General features: G+C 43.5%; 1 protein-coding gene across 1 annotated transcript in view; it reads right to left on the bottom strand.

Moving 5' to 3' along the window:
• Nucleotides 1-27,711, bottom strand: part of LOC306879703 (acid-sensing ion channel 4-B-like) — a 59,958-nt gene that overhangs the window by 8,062 nt on the left and 24,185 nt on the right. Inside the window, exon 2 of the mRNA XM_079432845.1 lies at nt 5,743-5,887. Within this exon, the coding sequence (XP_079288971.1) occupies nt 5,743-5,887 (145 nt within the window). The remainder of the gene's footprint in view (nt 1-5,742; nt 5,888-27,711) is intronic.

Genomic DNA, 27,711 nt, shown 5'->3' with positions numbered 1-27,711 from the left:
GAGATTCATGGCTAGCCTAGTGGTGTTCGAGTGACACTTATGGCTCACCTTGACGGAAATCAAGAACACGGACAAGGTCCCCTTCCTTGACTCCCCGATCTCCACCACTGGCCTCTTCAGACCTGCAGTTGAGGGTTTCGCGGAGCGCTTCACGGAGGTTCACTTCAGGAAGTGTCGCCCCAGGCCATGCGACACTTCCTGCTGTTACATCCCGATTCGGGAAACAACAATAAATAAGGGATCTGAGTCCAAAAGTATCATTCTAAGCCAAAAGTATTAATTCGGTCTAGGGTTTATTGATAGGAACAAAGAATTAATAGTAGCAAATAAATTAATAATAAACAGAAAAAAGATTTAAAGGAAGATAATGGCAAAAGGGTCCAGCTGTCCAGCAGAGTTCAAAGGCAGGATGTTAACAAAAGATGCTGCCTCCTCTCTTAAAGGGACTCTTAAATTCCCAGTCCTCCAATTAAGAACAGGTGGATCCTTAGCTGGCAATCTATAGAAACAAAGAAAACAACAGCAAAACAGAACCAAAATCAACCTGACCCGTAACACTGCCGAAGCACTGCGGGACAGATCATGATCTGATCTTGCTAAAGCCGGACCAGCCCCCCAACAGCCTCTCTTAAGCCTCCTATCACCCCGTTCAGTTCTGGGTACAGAAAGCAATGTGTCTGTTGCAATTTCTGGGCCCGTTCAAGCACCCAAGCAACCATCTGCTGTTATAGTGGACAAAATAAAGCACAAACAAACATTTTCAAAAAAAGATCAAATTTCCTCTTCCATTCCTCCTGAGGCAGATGGGAATCCGCATTCTCAACTACCTCGATGACTGGCTCATTTTGGCCCAGTCAGAGGCAGAATTGCTATCTCACAGGACCCTCCTCCTCAGCCACTTAGAGTGCCTGGGACTTAGGGTCAATTTTGACAAGAGCGCACTGTCCCCCAGCCAACGAATATCGTTCCTGGGGGCAGTTCTCGACTCAGTTCAGATGATGGCGGTAGTCACGCCAGAGCGTGCTCTGGCCATGCAGCAGCTCGCGCCCTCCTTCAAGATCTGAGCCTCTCGCACTCTCAAGACATTTCAGAGGATGGAAAGAGATTTTGCCTTGGAGATTTATTGTTATAATTCCCTCTGGGCCCCGGCTGCTTAAGGCAAGTTATAGATGTAGTCGTTCCTCTGAAAGGGAACGTACTTGGTTACTAACGTTACCTCAGTTCCCTGAGATACGGGAATGAGTACTGCGTTACTAGCCATGCTCTGTAGCTGCATGACTCAGTAGTCACTTCAGTCGAAGTAACCTGAGGATCCTGTGGCAAAAGGCCCGCTTATATAGCCAGATGGCCCCATCCATTCTGGCGGGCTAACGGGCTTCATCGCCAGCCGAGCCATTGTTTCTTTTTTAAGTTACTGCACAAACCAATGGAACCAAGGTTATGTTAGTAACCGAGTACGTTTTCTACATAAATTGGTCATGAAATTTTATTTGATTTTCACCAAAGTCACAAATATCAACAATGTAACACAATATTTCTAAGCTAATAAAACATAAACAATCATCATCTTTCATGTCATTATTGAGCACACTCATTAAACTTACAAAGTGATGGTGGAAAAAGTAAGTGAAAAACAAGGCTTCTGGTGTCACTAAATGCCAACTGGAGTCAGATGTTAGCAAACCAGAAGTCCAATTAATGAAATGAGAATAAAGATGTGGTTTAGAGCTGACCTGACTTATATAAACACCCAAACAGTGTCAGTTTGCTATTCACAAGTAGCATTATCTGATGTAAACTATGCCTCAGAAGACCTACGATCAAGAGTTGTTGATAAGCATGTTGCTGGAAAGACTTCATATACATCAGTCCACAGTTAGACAATAACTGATATAGTACTGTGATGATATAGTACTGTGGCTACTTTCCATAGAAGTGGCATAGGCATAACGCATAATGCTCAATAAGGTGAAAAAGAACCCTAGAGTAACAGCTAAAGACTTGGAGGATTCATTGAAGCTGGTTAACATCTATGTTCATGAGTCAACCATACGTAAAACATTGAACAGGCATGGCATCCATGGAAGGACACCAGAGAAGAGTCTGGCTGCAGACTTGCACTTGCACTCTCAGACTCTTGCGCTTCCACCGGTGACGTCACTTGCAGTCTGTTTTATTTTGTTCTATTTATTAATAAATTTTAGTTTGAATCGCTCAACATTTTACAACAGTAGCCAGGTGGTGAAGACAAGAAAAAAGAAACTAAATTACAATGTCAGTTGCAATCGCCGCTTGCATTTTCCGCTATCTGCGACGTCACTTGCATTCGACACGAATCGTGAGATGCTGTGGTGGTTAAACGATTAAAACTAATTTAATACAATAACGAACAGGGTCCTGCAAGTCATCTGTAGGAGAAAAAGACAAGACCCGGAAATCCGTGGCAACAGAACAGCAGAATATGAACGCTATGTGCAAAGTTTCTCGTTAAGCGTTTTCCTCCCGCAGAAGACCATAAACACTTAATATGTTAAGATAGTGCTATTAAAATATCAATTTCAATATACAGTTTATTAATATAATGAATATGTATATAGTATTTTCCTCCCATTCCGCAAAACATGGGATAATGTGTCATAATGGACTAAGATGATAAAGAGCAAACTCAATATGCTCCTCATCATTATTAAAATATACATAACTAATGTAATAAACGCAACACGCAAAGTTTCACGTTAAGTGTTTTTCCAAATAGAATAAACATTCTACAGCTCTTTTAAATCATTGTCTTTGTCCATTAAGCTATATTACGTGTTTTATTTAAAATGATTTTCTACGTTTAACGTGCAATTTTACGCATTGCGTCCTTTTAATATCACTTAATGCATTTCATAATGCACGTTCATATCTGCTGGTCTGTATCTTTGTGCCAAAAAGACTTATAGGCTAATGAATTGTCTTTATCATCTTAGTCAGACTACAGAATACCCAGTCCCTTATTATTATTATATGATGTTTAAATTTAGTCCATTATGCCACATTGAGCATTTTGCTGTATGGGAGGACTAGTGAAAGCGTATTGTGTTCATGGCCGTCTGCTTGCCTTGTAGTACATTTATACATCGAATTTGATCTTTTAATTGCACTTAATGTATCTTAACACATTAAGCCATATTAAGTGTTTATGGTTATTCTGGTTTATGGCATATTCTGCTGTTCTGTTGCCACGGATTTGCGGGTCTTGTCTTTTTCTCCTACAGATGACTTGCAGGACCCTGTTCGTATTGTATTAAATTAGTTTTAATCGTTTAACCACCACAGCATCTCACGATTCGTGTCGAATGCAAGTGACGTCGCAGATAGTGGAAAGTGCAAGCGGCGATTGCAACTGACATTGTAATTTAGTTTCTTTTTTCTTGTCTTCACCACCTGGCTACTGTTGTAAAATGTTGAGTGATTCAAACAAAAAATAATCAATAAATAGAACAAAATAAAAAAATAAAAAAGACTGCAAGTGACGTCACTGGCGGAAGCGCAAGTGTCTGAAAGTGCAAGTCTGAGAGTGCAAGTACTGAGAGTACAAGTGCAAGTCTGCAGCTAGACCCTATTGGGACACCACGAAGGAAGCCACTGCTCTCCAAACAAAACATTGCAGCATGCCTAAAGTTTGCCATAAACCACCTTGACACTCCACAACACTACTGAGAAAATGTCTTGTGGAAAAAATATAACTGTTTGGGAAGAACATGCATACTGTGGAATGACCTCAAGAGAGCCATTTAAAGGTGAGCTTAAACAGTTCTGTAAGGAAGAATGGTCTAAAATTACTCCTGGATGTTGTACAGGTCTAATACACAGCTACAGGAAGTGCTTACTTGTGGTTATTGCTGCCAACGGTGTTTCAACAAGTTATTAAAGCACTGTTTCACTTACTTTTTCCACCATCACTTTATATATTTGATGGGTGTATTTAATAAAAACGTGAAAGATCATGACTGTTTGTGTTTTATCACCTTAGAAATATTGTGTTTGATGATATTTGTGACTTTGGTGAAGACCAGGGGCCTCATTTATAAAACTCTCCGTGGATTTCATCCTAAAAGTGTACGTAGGCCCAAAAGGTCGATTTTGCGTACGCACAAAAGTTTTCAGATTTATAAAACAATGCGTACGACGGAACCTGTGCAAAAATCCCTTTATAAATCCCAGTTAGGGGAAGATTGTGCGTACGTGCATCTCCAACCCGACCCCTCCCCGAAATCACCATATATGGAGCTTACAACGCCTAGTTTTACTATGCATAACCTCATCGGCATATCATCTCCATGCATATTCCCATCCACGTGACACCATGTTTAACACCGTCAAAGGTCCAAGACATTAAGGAAATATGTGATACGGCCTATAGATGCCATTTGTGCCAAACATTTTTTTGTTGTTGTTGCTAAAAGTCTCTTTGTCATGTTCTAGAATAAATATATCAAAATATTCATTAAAAACAAAACTGTTTAAAATAGTTATCAAATAAATATTTTAGAATAAAGTTTTAAAGTTATAAAGAATAAAGTTGATCTCATTCTTTTACACTGGCTATTTTTAGTGGAAACAAATAGGCCTATATTTATTGCAGTGTAAATACAATTGTCTGTATTTTCACTGACTTATTTTAAAAATGAAACGTGCAAATCTTACCATTTGCTTCCAGTTGTATAATGTTGAGGAGATGCCTTCACACGATATTAACACCTCCGTGCAGCTGCGATTTTACAGTAGGTTATTCTCATTGGACCTATTCAAACTGGACAATGAACCGACTTTATGTAATTTCAGTGCTTATTTACATTATGAGAGTGGAATATTTAATGTAAACATGTATATCGATATGAAAACAGAGTTTAAAATCATTGTTTACTTCATAAATTTTCTCACTCCTGGAAAAAGGGTTCGTACGCATGGGTCAGAGTTTGCGTGTAGGTGCCCAAATTTTCCCATCAAGTTTGTTTTTATAAATCCCACATTTTGCATAGGAAGTGGCGTATGCCTCTTTCAGGGCAGGTTTTGTGCGTACGCAACGGTTATAAATGGGGCCCCAGATCTCATTTCATGACCAATTTAAAACCAGGAAATTGAAAATATTTCACTTATTTTTCTTGCAAGTGTATATATATATATATATATATATATATATATATATATGTATATATGGTTTTATTCAAATTCAATTAATGAAAGGTGACAGTATGCATTTATAATGTTACAAAAGATTGTTATTCTTTTTTTAACATTCTGTTTATTAACGAATCATGTCCAGTATCACTTTTTTCCACAAAATAATGTTTAGAATGTTGATAAGAAATGTATCTTGAGAAGCATCACGTGACACTGAAGACTGGAGAAATGGCTGCTGACAATTTAGATTTGCCATCACAGAAATAAATTACATTTTAAAATATATTAAAGTAGAAAACAGTTATTATTAATTGTAATAATATTTCACAATATTACTGTTTGTACTGTGTATTTTTGGTCAAATATATGACTGCAGCCTTGGTAAGATTAAAAGGCATTTCAAAGTCTTACCGACCCCAAAGTTTTAAATGGTAGTATATAAAGATAATTACATTGTTCAAAACAATCAGCTTAGCAGTAAAGAGTAAAATGAATACTGAAATGCTTCAAAGTCATTTTCACTACAGTCATTAAGTGAGATGCAAAGTGGCAGCAATGGTGTTTGTCACTCACTGGTTTCTCTCCAGATGGGCAGATACTCATCCTGCTGAATATCCAGCATCAGCTCCAGTCCATTTCCTGTGCCGCCTTGCCTTACCCGCTTGGGTGATGTCTTGTTTCCATTAAATGTGTAACATTTCCCATACCGTGTATACACCTGCAGACCACAGACACAAACATGTATTACACATATTTGCACTACTGGAAACACCTCAACACCTGTGCTCCTCTACCTAGTCTTTTTGACCCACACCAAAATCTTCATACAAAGGTGTTAGCAAATGGCACTTCACTTCTCTCAGATTTCCTAACCATAACAGCACCTTATGACGTATCCATTATCAAAGCAACAGCATCAACTGTTGCATCTTTCCCTTATTTTGACTCTCTGTTCTGCCTCCTCTAATATGCCTGGTTGGAAGCTTGTTTTTGCCACAAAATAAAAAAAGATAACTGCAACTTTTTATCTCGCAATTAAGATATTTTTATTTTCTTTATTGCAATTGCAATTTTTTGTTACATATGACTTTTTGTCTCAATTGCAAGTTTATAAATCACATTTCATACTTCTCTTGTCAGAATTATGACTTAACCTGTTGCTGCCATGTAATAAAAAATAATAATAAGTGTCACGCCTGTTTTGGGGTTGTTTCATGTCCTTGTGTTCCCTATCTGTCGGTCACTACGAGTTATGTCGTGACGACATTAGGGGATTTACTTGAGAGCCCCGACTGCCTCTGATAAGAGAAAACGCCAATGAAATTTGGCTAGTGGATTTTGCATACCTGAGCCACTCCCCGTGCATACGGGTATAAAAGGGCGACAGGTGCATCCACTCATCAGATTTTTGCTTCGGAGCCGAGTGGATGAGAAATCTTCAAAACAGATCAGATCTCCACAAAGCCGTCTGCCTCGAAGTTTGTTCCTGGGTGGCGTTACGGTGCAGACAGCGGTGTCCCTGCAGCAGCGATTCCCCTGGGCACTTCACCTGAAAGAGCAAATTTCTAAAACACTGGGCGGTTCGCGTCTTTTTAAAGATGCCGTTCCGTCCGTGTTCTCTTGGTTGCGGTCGCTTCCTGTCCTCGGATGACGGTCACGAGCGTTGTCTTCAGTGTCTGGGCATCCAGCACGCTGAAGATGCGTTTGTGGATGAGTCATGCGCCTGTTGTGGGCGTATGAACATGGCAACGCTGCGATCTCGCCTTTCCTTTCTGAAAGGATTGGCACCCTCTGCCGCCACCCGTCCCGGTCTCTCTGGCTCGAGCAGAGGACCGCCGGCTGGCGCTCTGGGAGATCTGAGGGTGACGGTAAGAGCTTCTCCGCCGGGCACGTCCCCGCGGACCTCTTACTCCTCCCGCAGCGCTTGTTCCGTCCGGTTCCCGAGTGATTTCGCTGGTTTGCCTCACGGGGCCGCCAGCATTTCATTCGGTGCGCCGCCCGAGGATCAGATGTCGATCGCGGCATCGGGGGATGGGCTTTCGTCCTCTGAGGATGAACGATCGGCGGGGCTGCCCCCCTCGGGTGTTGTCGCCACTGCCGATCCGGACCCAGAGCTGACGGCCATGCTTGCCCGGGCAGCCGTGAGTATCGGGCTGGAGGTCAACAGACCGCCCAGTCCCGAGCCCTCGCGGCTGGATGATTGGTTCATCGGCGCAAAACGCGACCAGCGGCCGCACTTTGCCCCGGTGCCTTTCTTCCCGGAGGTGCATGAGGAGCTGACGAAGTCGTGGACGGCCCCTTTCTCGGCCAGAAGCCGCTCGTCTCCCTCCTCCGTCCTCACTACCCTCGATGGCGGGGCGGCCAGGGGGTACGTGGATATTCCCCAGGTGGAGAGAGCGGTTGCGGTGCACCTGTGCCCGCAAAACGCCGCCACCTGGAGGAATCGTCCGCGTCTCCCGTCCAAAGCCTGTAAGCTGACGGCCGCACTCGCCGCCAAGGCCTACAGCGCTGCGGGCCAGGCCGCCTCTGCCCTGCATGCCGTGGCCATCCTGCAAGTTCACCAGGCCAAGGCACTAAAACAAATGCACGAGGGTAGTCCCGACCCGGGTTGATGCAGGAGCTGCGCACGGCGACTGACTTCGCTCTCCGGGCGACGAAAGTCACGGCGCGGTCCCTCGGGAAGGCGATGTCCACGTTAGTGGTCCAAGAGCGCCATCTCTGGCTCAATCTGGCCGAGATGAAGGACGTCGACAAAGTACGCTTTCTCGACGCCTCCATCTCCCAGACGGGGCTATTTGGCGACACTGTCGAGGGTTTTGCCCAGCAATTCTCGGCAGTACAAAAGCAGACGGAGGCAATTCAGCACATCCTCCCTAAACGGCGGGATGCTCCAGCTGCCACCGCTGGCCCAAGGGCCAGGCCCCAGTCTGCTGGTCGCCGTGGGCGCCCTCCTGCGTCCTCCAGAGCTGCTCCGCCCCGTGCTGAATCGTCACCTAGGCCGGTGCGTCGAGCCTCTCGCAGGAGTGCGGCGCCCCCTGCGCCTCAGCCGGCCGCCAAGTCCTCCAGGAAGACGACAAAGCGGCCCTGACGCGCACAACCCGGAGATGGAGGAATTTGCTCTTTCCCAGGAGACGACGAGGCTAGCGTCGCTCCTTCCCCCGGAGGAGGGCCGGGTGGAGAATCCTGTGTTTTCTTTTCTTTCTGTTCCGCCACTGGCTCAAGGGCCAGTGGTACCCACATTGTCAAAGAAAGAGCAATTTCCCTTCCCTCCGGGTTCCCAGGTCTGCGGGCTGACAGTGTGCGACGCAATGCCTCCTCACTCTCACCCGAGACCCATATTGCCAGTGGCCAAGAGAATGCGGTCTGGGGACGCGATGCCTCCCCGCGCACCTCTAGCCAGTCCCCCCGGGGACTTAGGGAGTTTTGTGGGGATGAGTCAGAACGCACTGCCTTCTGTTCCATCCAACCTTACTCCCCCTCGCTGCACCACTGCGGGCACGTCGATTGGGCCTTTGGTGCCGCTTGCACGGTATCTGGGGGCGTGGCTTGCGCTACCCAGCCCGTCTCGCTGGCTCATTCGCACAGTTCGACTCGGCTATGCGATTCAGTTCGCCAGGCGGCCGCCCAGGTTCAGCGGCATCCTCGAGACTTCGGTGGCAGTCCGAGATGCACCTGTCCTGCGCGAGGAGATTGCTGTCCTTCTGGCAAAGGGTGCAATCGAGCCGGTCCCTCCAGCCGAGATGAGGCAGGGGTTTTTACAGCCCCTACTTCATCGTGCCCAAGAAAGGCGGTGGCCTTCGGCCAATCCTGGACCTGCGAGTCTTGAATCGGGCCCTACACAAGCTCCCGTTCAAGATGTTGACGCAGATGAGTTCACTCCGTGGATTGGTTTGCAGCGATCGACCTGAAGGACGCTTACTCTCATGTCTCGATTCGCCCTCGACACAGGCCGTTCCTACGGTTTGCGTTCGAGGGGCGGGCATGGCAGTACAGGGTCCTCCCCTTCGGGCTCTCCCTGTCTCCCCGTGCCTTCACGAAGGTGGCGGAGGGCGCCCTTGCCCCGTTACGGGAAGTGGGCGTCAGGATCCTCAACTATCTCGATGATTGGCTCATCCTGGCCCGATCGCGAGAACAGTTGGGTGGTCACAGGGACCTGGTGCTCCGGCACCTCAGCCAGTTGGGGCTTCGGGTCAACTGGGAAAAGAGCAAGCTCTCCCCTGTGCAGAGAATCTCTTTTCTCGGTGTGGAGTTAGACTCTGTGAGTATGATGGCACGTCTCTCGGACGAGCGTGCCCAATCAGTGCTGAACTGCCTGAGTTCCTTCAGAGGCAGGACAGTGGTTCCGCTGAAACAGTTTCAGCAGCTCCTGGGGCATATGGCATCCGTAGCCGCAGTCACGCCGCTCGGGTTGCTTCATATGAGACCACTTCAGCACTGGTTACACTCACGGGTCCCGAGATGGGCATGGCGCCGCGGGACACGTCGTGTCACCATCACGCTATCGTGTCGCCGCTCTTTCAGCCCCTGGTCGGACCTTGCCTTCCTACGGGCCGGGGTGCCCTTAGGACAAGTGTCCCGGCATGTTGTTGTCACAACAGATGCCTCCAGCATGGGCTGGGGCGCTATATGCAACGGGCAGGCAGCCTCGGGGCTCTGGATGGGGCCTCGACTGCTTTGGCACTTCAACTGCCTAGAGCTGTTGGCAGTGCATCTGGCCTTAAAGCAGTTCCGGCCACTGCTCCTAGGCCAGCACGTGTTGGTCCGCACGGACAACACTGCGGCTGTTTCGTACATCAACCGGCAGGGAGGTCTACGATCACGCCGCATGTCACAGCTCGCCCGCCATCTCCTCCTCTGGAGTCAGTCACAGCTCAAATCGCTGCGCGCCGTCCACATTCCGGGGGAGCTCAATCGTGCAGCCGACGCGCTCTCACGACAGCTCACTTCCCCGGAGAATGGCGACTCCATCCCGAGACGATCCGGCTGATTTGGAGTCGATTCGGGGAAGCTCAGGTAGACCTGTTTGCTTCCCGCAAGTCCTCCCACTGCCAGCTGTATTCCCCCTGGCCGAGGCCCCCCCCCCGGCACGGACGCACTGGCACACAGCTGGCCTCGGGCTCTGCGCAAGTATGCGTTTCCCCCAGTGAGCCTGATCGCACAGACACTGTGCAAGGTCAGGGAGGACGAGGAGCAGGTCTTGTTGGTTGCGCCATATTGGCCCACCCGGACCTGATTTCCGGAACTCACCCTCCTCGCGACAGCCCCTCCCTGGCGCATCCCTCTGAGGAAGGACCTTCTTTCTCAGGGGCTCGGCACCATACGGCACCCGCGTCCGGCTCTGTGGAACCGCCATGTGCAGCTCCTGGATGGGACGCGGCAGACTTGAGTGGCCTGCCACAGGCTGAAGTGGAGTCTGTTCGCGGACTGGTGTTCTTCTCGGCGGGAGGACCCCCGAAGATGCACGATTGGAGTGGTGCTTTCTTTCCTGCAAGAGAGGTTGGAGCGCGGGCTGTCGCCCTCCACCTTGAAAGTGTACGTGGCTGCTATTGCGGCCCATCACGATGCAGTTGACGGCCGGTCCCTGGGGAAGCACGATCTCATCGTGAGGTTCCTGAGGGGTGCCAGAAGGTTAAATCCTCCTAGGCCACCCCTGATGCCCTCCTGGGATCTCTCTATTGTCCGGGCTGGACTTCAGAGAGGTCCCTTTGAGCCGCTGGACTCAGTCGAGCTGAAATTCCTGTCGGCCAAGACAGCGCTCCTGACCGCGCTCACTTCCATCAAGAGGGTCGGGGACCTTCAAGCATTTTCGGTAAGCGAAGAGTGCCTTGTGTTTGGGCCGGCCTACTCTCACGTTGTCCTGAGACCCCGGCCTGGATACGTGCCTAAGGTTCCCACCACGCCTTTCCGCGATCAGGTGGTGAACCTGCAAGCACTGCCCTCGGAGGAGGCAGACCCAGCCTTGGCGTTGCTGTGTCCCGTAAGAGCGCTGAGCATATACGTGGACCGCACCCGGAGCTTCAGAAGCTCTGGGCAGCTCTTTGTCTGCCACGGAGGTCAGCAGAAAGGGAAGGCTGTCTCCAAGCAGAGGTTGGCCCACTGGATAGTGGATGCCATCGCCTTGACGTACCAATCCCAAGGCGAGCCGTGCCCCCTCGGGGTGAGGGCTCACTCCACACGGAGTGTTGCCTCCTCCTATGCGCTGGCGCACGGCGCCTCTTTGGCAGACATCTGTAGAGCTGCGGGCTGGGCGACACCGAACACCTTCGCGAGATTTTACAGTCTCCGCGTTGAGCCAGTCTCTTCCCGTGTGTTGGGTAACAGGTAAGTGGCGGGAAGAGTTGGCCGGTGTCACGCTTGCTGCGCCATTCCCCCTTACCCGGGGATACGAGCGCCTATTCTCTCCTCCAGTTAGTTCCCCGGACGGCGAACCCTGGCGGAGTTCCTCCAGCACCCCTGGCAGTCAGGCTGGGCGGAGCAGTCTGACGCCAGGCCCAGTACCGGTGTTAGCTTGCCCGGGTCTCCGGTCAGCCCCTGTACTCGGCTAGGTGCCCGTGTGGCCTGATTCCCTTCGGGTGATCCCACATGTGTATTCATCCACGGTACGGTTTCCCTCACGGTAAACCCGTGTCTTCCCTTTGACAGAGCTCTGTCAGACCCTGCTGGCAGCCTTCCTCCCTTCTCCTAGGTAGGATCTGCCCCAGGGTCCAGGCGTATGTAGCACTGCCCCAGGCTTGGGCCAGTCCATACCAGTGTCTCCACACGTTACCTCCCTTCGGGCAGGGTGTGGCCTCCGTAGCGCCCTTCTCCGGAAGGCTCGCTTCCCCGTCGTTACTGCCGGGCTGTAGAAACAAACAGGAAAGACTTGAAGCAGTCTTTCATAGAAGGTCGAAATCCCTTCCGATTTCTGGGGAAAGGAACAGCGGCTTGGCTATCTCCAGCAGCAATGTACTCAGTGGTCCCTGCGGGCACCAAGGTTAGCGAATTTGCGCTGGGGCGACGGGAAGGTTGCGACCTTCGCATCGCATTTGTCTGTCACGCGCTAGCTTGTCAACATCTGCATGCCACAAGGTCGTGACGGGGTTCAGGTTGTGGCGCTTTCCATAGACCCCTAATGTCGTCACGACATAACTCGTAGTGACCGACAGATAGGGAACGTCTCGGTTACGTACGTAACCCTCGTTCCCTGATGGAGGGAACGGAGACGTTATGTCCCCATGCCACAATCTTGAACCATCGCTGGTTGCCAGGGACACGTTCTCGGCTCCTCAGCGGAAAACCTGATGAGTGGATGCACCTGTCGCCCTTTTATACCCGTATGCACGGGGAGTGGCTCAGGTATGCAAAATCCACTAGCCAAATTTCATTGGCGTTTTCTCTTATCAGAGGCAGTCGGGGCTCTCAAGTAAATCCCCTAATGTCGTCACGACATAACGTCTCCGTTCCCTCCATCAGGGAACGAGGGTTACGTACGTAACCGAGACGTTCATGTCTTTTATTTTGTATTTGTTTCATTACGTTAGTGTCTTGCTTCCCTTGGCCTCATATATCTCTGCCTTGTGTATATGTCATGCTCTGATTGGTTGTCCAAGTCATGTGTCTTGTCCCCATTGGTTTGTTCATGTCATGTGACCCTCTTTGTTTGCTATAAGTAGCCCATTTGGTTCCATTGTATCTTGTCATGTATTAATATTGTAACCCGCTGTTGGTGAGTCTAGTCTGTTCATACCATGCCAAGTCTGTTCATCGCAAGCCTGTTCATGTCATGTCATGTCTCGGATTATGTTTGGATTTTGGATTTCACCTTTGTAAACAAACTGCACTTGGGTTCATCACTACACTCGCCTTCAGTGGACTCTCGTTACAGAATACACGACCTTCACCATGAACCCAGCAGGCATCCCACTGTCTCCTGCACTGCCCATTATGGCGGTCGCCTTTTTGAGTGTGTGGGCTGCACACTGCACTCCTGAGGCCTCTTCTGTCCACAAATCTGCCTCAGAGGCCTTTTCTGTCCACGAGTCTGCTCCAGAGGCCTCTCCTGTCCATGAATGAGCTCCTAAGGCCTCTCCTGTCCATGTATCCACTCCAGTGCCTCCAGAGGTGGCGGCATCTGCTGCAGAACCTCCAGCGGAGGCGGCGTCCACTGCATAACCACCAGAGGTGGCGGCTTCCGCTGCAGAATCTCCCAAGGTGGTGGTGCCCACGTTTGAAATCACTGTCTGTCCTGTCACGGCCACGGAGGCCTTCCGTGAGTTATCTGCCTGGTCTGTTATGGCCACTGAGGCCACTGCTAACCTATCTATGCTCCCTGTTTCAGTCTCGCCAGCTCCGTCATGGCTTCCTGCTCCGCCTGTTTCGCCATGGCTCCAAGAACCTCTGGATCTGACCTTGTGGTCTCCTGCTCTACAGTCCCACTGCCTGCCACTGCTCCACGATCCAGGCCCACCTTTGCTCCATAGTTTAGACCTGCCCTTGCTCCAGGGTCCAGGACCACCATTGCTCCTTGAGCCATGGTCTTGCCCATTGTTTCACGGTCCATGTAATGATCCAGGTCCGGTTCCGCTTCATGGGCCTGGCCCTCCATCTCACCACCTGGACCACCTCCAGTCTTCCATCCTCCTGGACTTTTTGTTTTGTTTGGGGTGGGTGTTACGGTTGGGCGTCAGGAGCCGCACATAGAGGGGGAGATCTGTCACGCCTGTTTTGGGGTTGCTAACATGTTCTTGTGTTCATGTCTTTTTATTTTGTATTTGTTTCATTATGTTAGTGTCTTGCTTCCCTTGGCCTCATGTATCGCTGCCTTGTGTATTTGTCATGCTCTGATTGGTTGTCCAAGTCATGTGTCTTGTCCCCATTGTCTTGTTCATGTCATGTGACCCTCTTTGTTTGCTATAAGTAGCCCATTTGGTTCCATTGTCTCTCGTCGTGTATTAATGTTGTAACCCGCTGTCAGTGAGTCTAGTCTGTTCATGCCATGCCAATGCCATGCCAAGTCTGTTTCATGACAAGCCTGTTCAAGTCAAGTCTCGGATTATGTTTGGATTTCACCTTTGTAAATAAACTGTACTTGGGTTCATCACTATGCTCGCCTTCAGTGGAATCTCATTACAATAAGGTAATTTCATCCTTCTGACTTTTTTTCTCGCAATTGTAAGTTTATCTTACAATTTATAAAGTTGCAATTAGAGTAAATATCTCGCAATTATGTCAGAACTGTTAGATATAAACTCAGAATTGCAAGGAAAAAAATCAGAACTGTGAGAGTCACTATTATATTTTTTGTTATTTATTTCTGTGACAGAAACAAGTTTCCGTAGCTTACAGGGGTTCTCAGTCAGCACATAAGGGATTTCCAGATGACTGTACCTCATATTCCAATCTTGCCGAAAAGCTATGGAGCAAAGCTTGACGCTGCTGCCCTGAGGAAACTCTTTTGCACCTTCTACTCCCTATTCAGCCCTCCACCTACGCCCTCTCTCTCTCTCCTGATGACAAAAATAATATTGTGAACTTCCAAGTACTCCCACATCACACCGCTGGTACACTCACAGTTCAAATTACTTAGTTGTAGTACACAGCCTAGCATAAAGGTAGTCAAGGGTCAAGCTCCTTCGTTCATCCATTCCATGCAGACCTATGACTTGACTTTTCTTGTTTTTTCATACTGGTATAGGAAGCACTTGCTTTCTAGAAGATAGCTTTCCAAATTGCATGCATGCCATTTGTTGATAACAATGGTCTTATACGCGATGCTAAAGCAATTTTGTAAGTTGCCCTGGAAAACAGCATCTGCTAAATACCTTGAACATAAATGTAAGAGAACACTTTTCCTTCTTCAAAAGGCCAATTTAGTCTGTTGAAATAGCTTTCACATTGCATAAAATACTGTTCACATCTGTCACTCAAACACAGATTTTCAGATAAACACAAACATGCAGGACATCAATTATTTTATATCTACCCCAGTATAGCAGCAATTTTGCCAATGTCATGCTGGTTAGGGTTTCATTTATTAATTTATTTCAATGCACGAAACTTTCCCCCAGAGAAAATCAAATACTCATGTAGAGCAGAAGCGTTCCCACAAATCATTCTGATAACAGACATGGAGGTGTAAAAGTCTAATATGACCTAATATTGTTCACATAACAGATGTGGCTGATAGAGGAGATACTATTATGTAAAAGTACACAAACATTGTGTAGAAAACATGACTAATGCTGTATCAAACTAGACACACATAACATAACTTTTTGTCATGTAAAATGTGGATAGATAGATGTTGACTGATATTGGATTGTGCTGATAGAATAAAAAATGTGTTTTTGTAAAAAAGCAGTAAAGAAATTTCTGACACTACCAAATCTTTTTAGCCTGTTTTAGTTTTTCCTTGTGTAAACAAAATTACGGTAATAAGATTTGTAATAAGAGGATTTTTCATTATAAACAAGCCTGAAATACACCCAGACTCTTATTTTGACATGCTTTGCTATTTCCAGCTGTTTGTTATATGAGTGCTGCAAGGGTGACAAATGCTAAAGGGCCAAAACCAATTAGCATTTGAGCATTTCCAGTTCCATCGTCCTGAAGTCAGTGGGGTTTTTTAATGGGTTTTTGGTTAAATGCCTGAAATAAGGTCTGTGGTAAACATGAGTTCAAAATATCTTCGTTTTATTCTACAACTTAAAATACATCAGCAAATACAGTATAGGATTTTAAAAAGTTTTTACTTGTCTTGAAAAAGTTACTAAATGGGACTACAGAGGTTATCACACCAGACAGGTAAACTCATCTACTCACTAGTACACTTCCACAGCCTCATTGTGTTTACTATCACACTCTTGCAAACTATTCTAACTCAAAAAAGTAAATACTGAAGGTCACCATTTGAAGTTTAATAATCTCATAAACCTGTAACATAATTCCTGTTTTCCTTCCCCAAATTTAATCCCTCTTAAAATGACAATTAAGACTTTTGTCATACCATTTAAGATATGTTATATTAAATTGGACATTTTGACATTTGACAGATGACATTTTTAGACTTTTTAAGAACCCGCGGGGACCTTTGGATATTTTGAAAAATTTTCCCTCTACCCACTGCCTTTGACGAGTAATCAGCCACATGACAAATGTTACCAGGAACTAAGTGCCCAGGAGCCAAGATGGCAGCATCCAGATCACATACCTTTGAGGGGCCCTGCAATTGCTGGGCATGTGCCATTAAGATGAATTGGAATGTGAATGGAAAGCTTTCTTCAGGCATTATAGACTTCCTTGGTCAGTACACACGAAATATGTACAAAAAGTGTTGTTTAATTATTTAAACTTATGTCCTGTATAGCTAGTCTCTTGTGTGACCTGTGTTTGTGCATGTGAGTGACTTGTGTCTGTGTGTAACATATGTTTGTGTGTGACATGCATGTGTCTGGACAGATAATTATGTACATCTGTGGTAATCCAGAGTGAGACAGTAGGGATTAAACCACACTTCCTGCAGGAAGGCGATATATCGACCTAGCTACATTAATCTTTTACTCTAAGATCACCCTTGTCTTTGACAGACAAAGTGATATATACTTTTTCACCAGTCCAGAATGAAGAGCTTGAGAATGTGATATGCATCTGAAACATTTATACTTTTATCACTTTTATCAGTGCATAAGTTTTGATATGTATCTGTCATCTCCCATTTCCTTGTCAAACTGCAGCTGATTTTCATTAAACACAGTTGTTCTTCAGGGTTATTGAAAGGACAACAAAGTGAAGCTTAACCTAAGGTTTAATCAAAAGGTCAGGGAAAGAGCTTCTGTACTACAAAAAAACCTTCATACAAATGCTATCCTCACTTTTGTACTTAACGAAAAGGTAATGTTACTCCAGAAGCCTATTAAATAAAATACTAACCTCATATAAACAAACAAATATGGCATTATAATAAAAACTTTCACACTTACTTAAATGCATGAGGTAAAGATTGAATCAGGTTAAGCGTAGCTGCAAAAGTGTGGGTATGAAAAACAACATGACTGACTCTCGTGTAAGATGCAATTTCATGAGTAATCTGCTAACTGGATAGCGGAAACGTGTGAATGTATTCCAGTAAGAAGAAATTCAGGTTCAAAGAAAAGAGAGAAATAATACAAGAGAGAGAAAGTCCAAGAGTAAGATTAAGAAAGAGAGTGTGACAGAGCGTGCGTGTGTGTGTGTGCTCTTACATTAATTCTTTCTGACAGCAGACTTACGTGTAGTCTTTAATTGTGCCTGCGGCAATGCTTGTTATTGTTACTGAGCGATTTTCCTTTTGGGTGTTTGTGAAGGTGCTGCTGACAATAAATACATATCACAACACAAATGTCTCACTACAAGCCTCAAACTGCATAACATTCCCTCAGCATCTGAAGCCCAGGCCGTCTTATTTTTTGAGTCCTAACAATGATTCTTCACTTACACTATTAAAAATTAAGGTACCAAAAATGGGGCACAGTAAAGCCATTGAGGAGCCATTTTGGTTCCTCAAAGAACCTATTTTCTTCTCATGGATGTAAAAGGTTCTCCATGGAACCAGTGTATTCTGTGCTATTTCCTCACAGTCTTATATAACCAAAGCACTACATTCAATGTAAACGCAGCCTTATACAAACGCAGTAAACGCAGCCTTTAGTACTATTTACTGTATGCTGTATTTGAACATATTCTCGTAATACACCATAGATCATTTTTACTGTTACATACTATTTTCATGATTATGACAAGTTAATTGGCTAAATGTAGTTACGAAAAAAACAGGCGGAAGTGAACACAGGAGACATATGGATTCTGTGTGCGTGTGTTACTAACAGGACACCACTGTTGCCTGTAGGTCTGCCTCAGGCGTTCTCTTTCGTTTGCGATTTCCTGTTTCTAATTAACTCCTCACGTTTGTTAACACAGCATCGCATTCCTAGCTCTTTGTTTTTTCGTTCAATTCAGTGCAGTCCAACTACATTTTTTGGAGAATTTTTCTCACTCCCTTCCAAATTATGTAAATTAATTATAATACTTTTAAAAGGTTGCAAGTGAGTCATGACTGAAATATTCAAACCCAAACCATTCGGACACTGTTTATTATTTATTAATGAAACCTAAGAGATTTATGTCCCTCCATTGAAAGTCCATTAAACCAAAACATTGACATGTAAAAGATCATAAAATAAAACCATATGAGAACCAATGAGATTTGTTCTCATGCATCAAGCAAGTACAGTTGAGCTTCTGTTTACGATATATGCTCTATGTATGTGCATTAATCATATAGTTTATATGTAAAAGTAAAAGCCTAAACTAAACATTTTCATCATATGAAGTAATCATATCTCTTCAGAAGACTTGGATTAAACCGCTTGATTCGTGGATTACTTTTACAATGTCTTTATGAACTTTTTGAAGCGTCAGATGTTGGTGGAATTGACTTGGAGGGACAGAAATCTCTCAGGTTTCATTAAAAACATCTTTATTTGTGTTTTGAAGATAAACAAAAGTCAAATGGTTTGGAATAACATGAGGGTGAGTAATTAATGACAAAATTTTATTTTGTTATTTAAGTTATTAAAATAAAATAATAAATTAATACAGGTTACAGCACAATGTCCTAAAAGTCACTTCACTTTTTTTATTTTATCTGAATGAATATTAGAATAATTCTTTTAAATTAATTGAAATATTTCCCTCATTCATTCTGCCATAAAAACAAGACGAAAAGCTTGAAATGGCAACATCATACAGCACTGGTTCACACATCCTCCTAAAACATATAAACAAACAAACACACAGGCATGTACACATATCCACAGCCATGCCGTCTTGCCTCAGGTTTTCTGCTCCATTGATCTGAACAACTGTAATGAAAAATGGTAGTTCCATTCCATGTTCTCTAAAACCCTCCACAGACACAGATATGTTCACCAGCTGCTTGACTGCCCACAGATTTGTGGAAACAGACACATCATTGAGCCCTGCGATTCGAAAAAATATCTATCTTTCACTCTTTTCCCTGCGTATAATGTATACAAGTCACGAGGATTCCAGAAAGCAACCCAAACGAAAGCATTCATCACCATTCACAGCCTCAATTGGATGCACTTTGAGGTACAGACCCAATTTACCATGATGAAAATGAATGCGTAAGTGCAATTAAAGTTTAGGTTTGTGAATGTTCATGGCCATGCGGTTTTGTAGTGTAAGTGGAGTCGGGTTTTCATTCACATGATTTGGGTCCTTATTGAGAGTCACGGCAGAAATGTGCAAAAAAGACATGTCTAAGTAGGCATATCTGATTAATTAAAGACTATTTTAATTAATGAACACCATTAGGCTAAAAGCTTGAACGTCTGAGGAGAGCAACATACAGTATACTGGAGGTGAACAGCCTTGAGATTTTGTCGCAAAGAGGCAGGCAATTGTACACGCACGCTGCCTATCTTAGTACAATTCATTAAAAATAATTATTTTTTATTTGTAGCTAATTCTACAAAGCAAACCAGTAATCAATTGCAGCACACAACTGCAGCACAAGCCTTCTGGCCCCATTCTGCTTGAGTGGGCTAGCTGTCAGTCATGTCTGTCCATCATACACACCATCTGTAAAGCATGTATGTGCCTCAGAATATCTGCAGGAATATGTGTGTGCTTGCTTTGCTTCAGGTTAGCTAACATTGACCCGTTTCATTTTCCACCAGTGTGTGTATGTTTAAAGCTGAAGGTTATATGGAATCTGTTCCATCACTCTCTCGACCTCATGCTGGGGTTAATCAATGCACAACATCACACTTAATGATCGCTTGATTGATCCCCTGCTGAGGTTAGAACCTCTCTGTCTCTCTGCCATCCTGACTCACACATCATGCTGTGTTTAGCACCGCATCTGCTTACCTTATATACAGCGTGTGCTTTATACAATATAGCACAACTACAGAAAATGTTCCTGTGTTTCTTTAATAGTAAATGTGCATGATGCTGAAGGTTGTTTTGGTATTTATTTGGTATTTTTATATTTACTACTGTTTAAAAGTTTGGCATTGGTAAGATTTTCAATATTTTTGAGCAAAGTCTTTCATGCTTGCCAATGCTGCATTATTTGATCAAAAATACAGTAGAAACAGTACTGTTGTGAAATGTGGTAACACTTTACTTAAAGCCTTTATGTATAATGCATTATAAAAGTAGTTTGAATGCATTAATTATGCCTTGTAATGCACTGTACAATCTCATGAATAATTGTAACCACAGTTAAGACATTATAACACTTATCAATTCATTGTTACACTATGCATTTTAAATTCGGTTATATTTACAAGAAGATATTATGTATAATTATAATGCATTATACCCTTTATAATTTATTATACATAAAGGTCTTAAGTGTTAACAATGTTTTTATTTATTTATCTATTTTGACATTAAAATGTAACATGTCAAAGCTGCATTTAAAACAGTCTTCAGTGTAACATGATCCTTTAGAAATCATTTTAAAATGCTGATTTGGTGCTCAAGAAACATATTCGTCACGGTTGCCTTGGTAAACTCAAAACAGACTCTTTAATAACTCAAAAGGTAGGGCATACAGGCAGGCAGGAACTGACACGTAGGGACACAGAATGGCATAACAGCGAACATAGAACACTGGAAACACTGGGCTAATAAACAGGATAACGAGGGACTAAACGAGGGAACTAAGGAGACACACCTGGAAACTAATAAATAACTACTCAAACACAGCTCTGGAGGCCTCAAGGGACAGGGAGACAGGACAGACGGCTTCCAGGGCGGCACCTGTTCCGGGACCCACGGTGGAGCAGGGACCTCGGGCGGCCATGGCGGAGCAGGGAGTCCATGGCGGGTCCACCTCCGCGGCCCCAGTCCCCGCCCTCTACTGCTGGAGCCCTACTACCCCCCCCCCAAAAAATTCCTTGGGGAAAGTAGGGGCTCGATCGGGCACTTGTGGGCGCTGCCGAGGAGCGGGCTCTGGCTTGGAGGGAGCCGCGACCGGCAGTCTTGCCATACTAACTGCCAGCGGGCTTGAATGAGCCGCGGGCGGCGGCGTTAATTTCCCCACGGATGGCGGGCTGGAGAGAGCTGCGAACGGTGGAAGGCTTGCATTGGCCACGGACGGCAGCATCGCTTTCCCCGCAGACAGCGGGCTAGGGAGAGCTGCGGACGGCAGCAGGCTTGGGAGAGCACTGGGTGAAGAGGAAAACAAAAGACTTTTCAAAAAACAGAAACCAAAAGGGGAGAAGGGGCGCCGCTTACTTTTTGTTAGGTTCGCTGTTCTGTCATGGTTGCCTTGGGAGGCGTGAGGAGACGTAGGGTAAACTCAAAACAGACTTTCTTTAAGAACTCAAAAGGTAGGGCAGGCAGTAACAGACATGTAGGGACACAGAATGACATATAGCTGGAAACACTGGGTTAATAAACACAGGATAACGAGGGACTAAATGAGGGAACTAAGGAGACACACCTGGAGACTAATAAAGAACTAATCAAACACAGCTAGGACTAATAGAACTGAATGGGGACAGGAGCAGGAAACACCAAATAAGGGCATGAGGAAACAAGAGGGAGGAAAAACACCAGACACAAGTCTGACAATATCGATGTTAAAAACAGCTGTGCTGCTTAATATTTTGTGAAAACTGCAATTTTCTCACAATTATTTCATGAACAGAAAGTTTAAAATAATGGCATTTCCTTGAAACAGAACATTTAGTAACATTATAAATGTCTTTATTGTCACTTATGATCAATTTAATGAATCACTGCTGAGCAAATGTATTATTATTATTTTTTTAAACTCAGACTTTTGAACTGTGCACATGACATTTATTAAATAAGTACAAAAAATGAAGAAATGTATTGGCGAAAAAGACAACGGGGCATTTTTAATTCAAAACACTGCTGTAATACTAAGGTAAAGGAAAGATCAGTAACACTTTAGTCTAGGGACCAATTCTCACTATTAACTAGTTGCTTATTAGAATGCTTATTATTAACATATTAGGTAAAAGTCAGAGTTAATGGTTTGTTTATAGCAAGAATTAGACCTTAAAGTAAAGTGTGACCGAAAGATAATTTTCATTTCAACTTGTCATGTGAACAATAGAGTACACACAAACAGCACTGGCTTGTTTATTAACAATCATGATCTCCCATAGGCAAATTATAATAAGACTATGCAAAACACTGATGGATTTTCATAACTTATTAACAATAAATGCCTCAAACTGAGTCTAGATATCCCATAATGAAAATTTGATTATACCTGTCTGATTGTTAATGAGTGTGTCAAGCATTTGTGTGTGTGTGTGTGTAGTTTACTCATCTCATGCGGGTTTGAATTGCTCTGCGTGTTCCTGTCCTAGAGCTGAATGTTTTGAAAATGTGCTCTCCTTTTGCCTTGGGCAGTTTAAGACATCCTGGAACTCAGAGACAGATGTTGCATCAGAGCTGGAGGGCTTGTCTTTAGCTCATTTTTTACTGCATTTTTTACGGCAGGTGTTGACAGAAATGCTACTTAGTCTTTTAGATTTAATAAAATTTGGAGACATTGTTTGACCGGTTTCTTTTTATTTACGGTAGGCTCTGTTTAGGTATGTTTACTTGCAGTCTGAAACAAGAGATTTGTCAATCTGCAATTGGAAAGATGGCGAGATGTACAAAAACACCTCAGTGTCCCACTTTGAAACCACCTGGATCACATTCCCTCTCTTTTATTGTCTCAGTCTGTCGCTCTCTGTCCTTATAATGACCTCTCACTGGGACAGCTTGCCATTACTCACATATCTGTCTGTGTTTGTTGTGTATTTTTTTGGCCATTTTTTCCTGAGCACGAAGATCAGCAATCATCTCATCTGTCAGTCTCAGCCTTCGAACCTTTCATTAAAGAGATGATGTCCCATCGATTGACAAAGGTTAGACCTAACAAAGTGTCAGTTACATCTCAATGTTTATTACACACACAGAATGCTATACTGCAGACCAGACACAGCAGAAATAAAATTCTGCTCATGTATTGTCCTGTCTGTTGGGACCAACCAATCGGGACACTGCACTGACATCACAGAGAATCAGCCTAGAGTCAAAAGAAATGTCAGCAATTCTGTCCTGTCGCTGAGAGGAGGGGAAATGAGATATGGACCGAGCACATGAATCACATCTGAGACTTTTACATATAAGACCATAAAATCTCCACATTTATTGCTGCATGAGTAGAAGATAACAAAAAAGAGAGCTCTGTATTGCTTCAATTCCTTCTAGTGAATCACATGCTCACGTCTGACGTCTTCAGGGCTCCGAACATTAAAACTGTCTGAATTTGTTTTGATCTAAAAATGATTTCCTTCAGCAATTTAAAACCTGTCTGAACAAGAGCGTTTTCCACCACATATCAGGAAACAGATCAAAGCACCCAATGGCAGTGTGGAATCTTTTGTGTTTGTGTCTTGCATAATGCATCTGCTTGGTGACAGGCCGTTTCTGTGTAATTATGACAGCTGTGGTTGGTTACGGCCATTTGGATGACAGAGGGTGTCAGCATACCGCAGCACCCGAACTGCCATATCAGTGATATAATGGGTTATTTACACTGATATCTAAAGGGGGGAAACGATTATTAAAAGAAAAGACGATGAGAAACAGAGCAAAAAGGAAACAGATAAAACAAAGTTAATGGAAAAAGAGAGAAAACAACAGTACACTGTAAAAATACAACAATAGATGTTCATGGAAGTTAATTGACAAAGTTAACTGACTTTTAAGTTTTATATTATCGACTTCATCAATGATTTTTTTTTAAATGTTCCCTTTATGCACTATATACCTTCAAAGGTATGGGGTTGTAGATTTTATTTACTTATTTACTGAAAGAAGTTAGTTATTTGATGAAAAATATAGTACAAAGAGTAAAACTGTGAAATTGTATTACATAATTTAAATGTATTTATTAATTTATGAATACATTTGTAATTTATTCATGTCATGGCAGCAGCCATTATTACTCCATTATTCAATGTCACATGATCCTTCAGACATCTTTTTATTACATACTAATACATTGATGTTATCAAGGTTTTTTTCTCTCTAACTAACTTTATTTTAAGGTCCAATTCACACCATTAACAAACCATTAACTATGACTTTTGCCCCAATAAACTACTAATTTGCTGCTTATTAATAGTTAGTAAGGTTAAGTTTAGGTATCGGGTAGGATTAGGGATGTAGAATATGGTCATGCAAATATGTGCTTTATAAGCACTAATAAATGGCCAGTATGTTGAACATAGGCATGCTAATAAGCAACTAGTTAACAGTGTGAATTGGTCCCTATACTTGTTACATGTATGATCCGTTTTAGTTTAGTTTCTATAGCCCGATTCAGACGGTAATTGTTTCTCATATGGACGTCTGTAAAAATTAATTTACATATCACCTCAGTGATAAAACACATGGATTCGGATGGCGAGTTCTGTGATCCTGCGAACCAGAGAACGTGCTGCTCACGTGGCCAGTCACATGACTGTGTGCTGTAAATAAAATTAATTTTATTAATTTTATACAATTGTATTTACAAATATATTCTTATTGTGTAAAATGTATTTAAAAATACTTATTATTATGTAAAATGTATTCTTATTATTCCAAGCATATTTAATAATGTATAATATACACTCACCTAAAGGATTATTAGGAACACCTGTTCAATTTCTCATTAATGCAATTATCTAATCAACCAATCACATGGCAGTTGCTTCAATGCATTTAGGGGTGTGGTCCTGGTCAAGACAATCTCCTGAACTCCAAATTGAATGTCAGAATGGGAAAGAAAGGTGATTTAAGCAATTTTGAGCGTGGCATGGTTGTTGGTGCCAGACGGGCCGGTCTGAGTATTTCACAATCTGCTCAGTTACTGGGATTTTCACGCACAACCATTTCTAGGGTTTACAAAGAATGGTGTGAAAAGGGAAAAACATCCAGTATGCGGCAGTCCTGTGGGCGAAAATGCCTTATTGATGCTAGAGGTCAGAGGAGAATGGGCCGACTGATTCAAGCTGATAGAAGAGCAACTTTGACTGAAATAACCACTCGTTACAACCGAGGTATGCAGCAAAGCATTTGTGAAGCCACAACACGCACAACCTTGAGGCGGATGGGCTACAACAGCAGAAGACCCCACCGGGTACCACTCATCTCCACTACAAATAGGAAAAAGAGGCTACAATTTGCACAAGCTCACCAAAATTGGACGGTTGAAGACTGGAAAAATGTTACCTGGTCTGATGAGTCTCGATTTCTGTTGAGACATTCAGATGGTAGAGTCAGAATTTGGCGTAAACAGAATGAGAACATGGATCCATCATGCCTTGTTACCACTGTGCAGGCTGGTGGTGGTGGTGTAATGGTGTGGGGGATGTTTTCTTGGCACACTTTAGGCCCCTTAGTGCCAATTGGGCATCGTTTAAATGCCACGGCCTACCTGAGCATTGTTTCTGACCATGTCCATCCCTTTATGACCACCATGTACCCATCCTCTGATGGCTACTTCCAGCAGGATAATGCACCATGTCACAAAGATCGAATCATTTCAAATTGGTTTCTTGAACATGACAATGAGTTCACTGTACTAAAATGGCCCCCACAGTCACCAGATCTCAACCCAATAGAGCATCTTTGGGATGTGGTGGAACGGGAGCTTCGTGCCCTGGATGTGCATCCCACAAATCTCCATCAACTGCAAGATGCTATCCTATCAATATGGGCCAACATTTCTAAAGAATGCTTTCAGCACCTTGTTGAATCAATGCCACGTAGAATTAAGGCAGTTCTGAAGGCGAAAGAGGGTCAAACACAGTATTAGTATGGTGTTCCTAATAATCCTTTAGGTGAGTGTATGTATAACACTTTTTTTTCCTTTTTTTTTTTTAAGAGAACACTGAAACTGTGTTGATGATTTATTCTCAGTCAAAAACATACTGGTGCTGTCAGGCTTATCACAATAAACAAATATAGATAGAGTAAAGATAATTCAATTAAAATGTTTCTGACCTCAGCAGATTTCTTGGAATTGAAAGAAATGTCACCCATAAATCTCCCATTATGATTTTTCACAAAATGACAGCATGCTGGTTTATTAACAAGCAATAATAACATGTTCGACAATAAACAAATTAATATTTAATCCAATTCTATTTACATATCTTCTCTGATATTTTTGACGTTGACCATTTTGGCGAGTAAACAGATGAGCGTGATTGTGTGATATTTATCTAACGAGTCTGATATATTGTGATATATATCTGATATATATTGCCGTCATTACAGTTTATTTTTGAGCATGTGGTTAAATGCTCGCACATGCTTCATCAAACAAGCAATCAAAATTGAGGAGCAGAAAATTTGTTCAGGCAGTTAGTTTGCACATTCAGACTGTTTACACAGAGAATATCAATAAACCACTTTAGACGCCACACAAAAACAAATTTCAATCCATTGATGAGTCTTGACAAAAAAAATGTCATGTCTTCATTTTTGTCAATATTCCATAAAAATGTCTGCGCCAAAAAAAAAGGCTTGAACATTGTACTACAGAATAAAATCTCCGGACACCTCAGATAATGAAAGATGATTAGACGTTAATGAGATGCCAATTGAAAGTGATTGTATTAATAAAAGCGAAGTGGTTTCCTTTTATCTCAAGCACTCTTTGATGGAGATGTGATTTGTGTTTTAAATCATCTAAAGGCAGTGGTAGAGTTCATCAGATCTCTCTCACAGTATCTACAGTATCTATCCATCTCTTTCTCTCTCATCCTCTCGATGCCCCTCAATTTGCATGTTGCTGAGTAATGGGAAACGTTACATTCATACCAAAGCAACTTCAAACAGGCAATTGATTTTAGAGCAAGCCCAGAATGTAATCTCTAAATCCTGTTGCTATACTGAGTTTTCCTTTAAAGTTGTCACGAATGAAGAGAACCATCTAAAAGGAATCATCATAATTCCAAAGTCCAAAACAGAGGGAAAGGACAGGATCTGGGATTCACTGCTGCCCTATTATTCCTACTGCAACCGAGACAATCATACAGCAATAAAAAATCCAAATTAATACATTTTGTGATTTGTCCCAAGAGCTATAATCATTATATAGTTATATAATTATGATATATTTCCATAACTGTGCTCACAAAGAGATGAAATGACCACGTGTGATCTCAATTATGATATTAAAGTCATACGGTGTGCATTTTGCAAAACTGACCTGCATTTAACCTTCTGAGGATTTGTTCTTTATTGCTCCATCTCTTTATAATCTGCCCATATTCATCATCTCTATCTAATGTTTTCATATTTATCATCACAAATCACTTTTTCTTGAGACTACATCATCCAGAACTCTATAGTTAGAGAAGAGATAAATAAAATCATTCTGAGAGAATGTTGCTTTATTTTTGAAATTAAGATTTTTAATTGTTGTTTTTTTTTGTCTCTCACTAAGGCTGCATTTATATGATC

This window comes from Barbus barbus, assembly GCF_936440315.1.
Source record: "Barbus barbus genome assembly, chromosome: 13".
NCBI lineage: Eukaryota > Metazoa > Chordata > Actinopteri > Cypriniformes > Cyprinidae > Barbus > Barbus barbus.
This window is presented reverse-complemented; position numbering and strand designations above follow the sequence as displayed.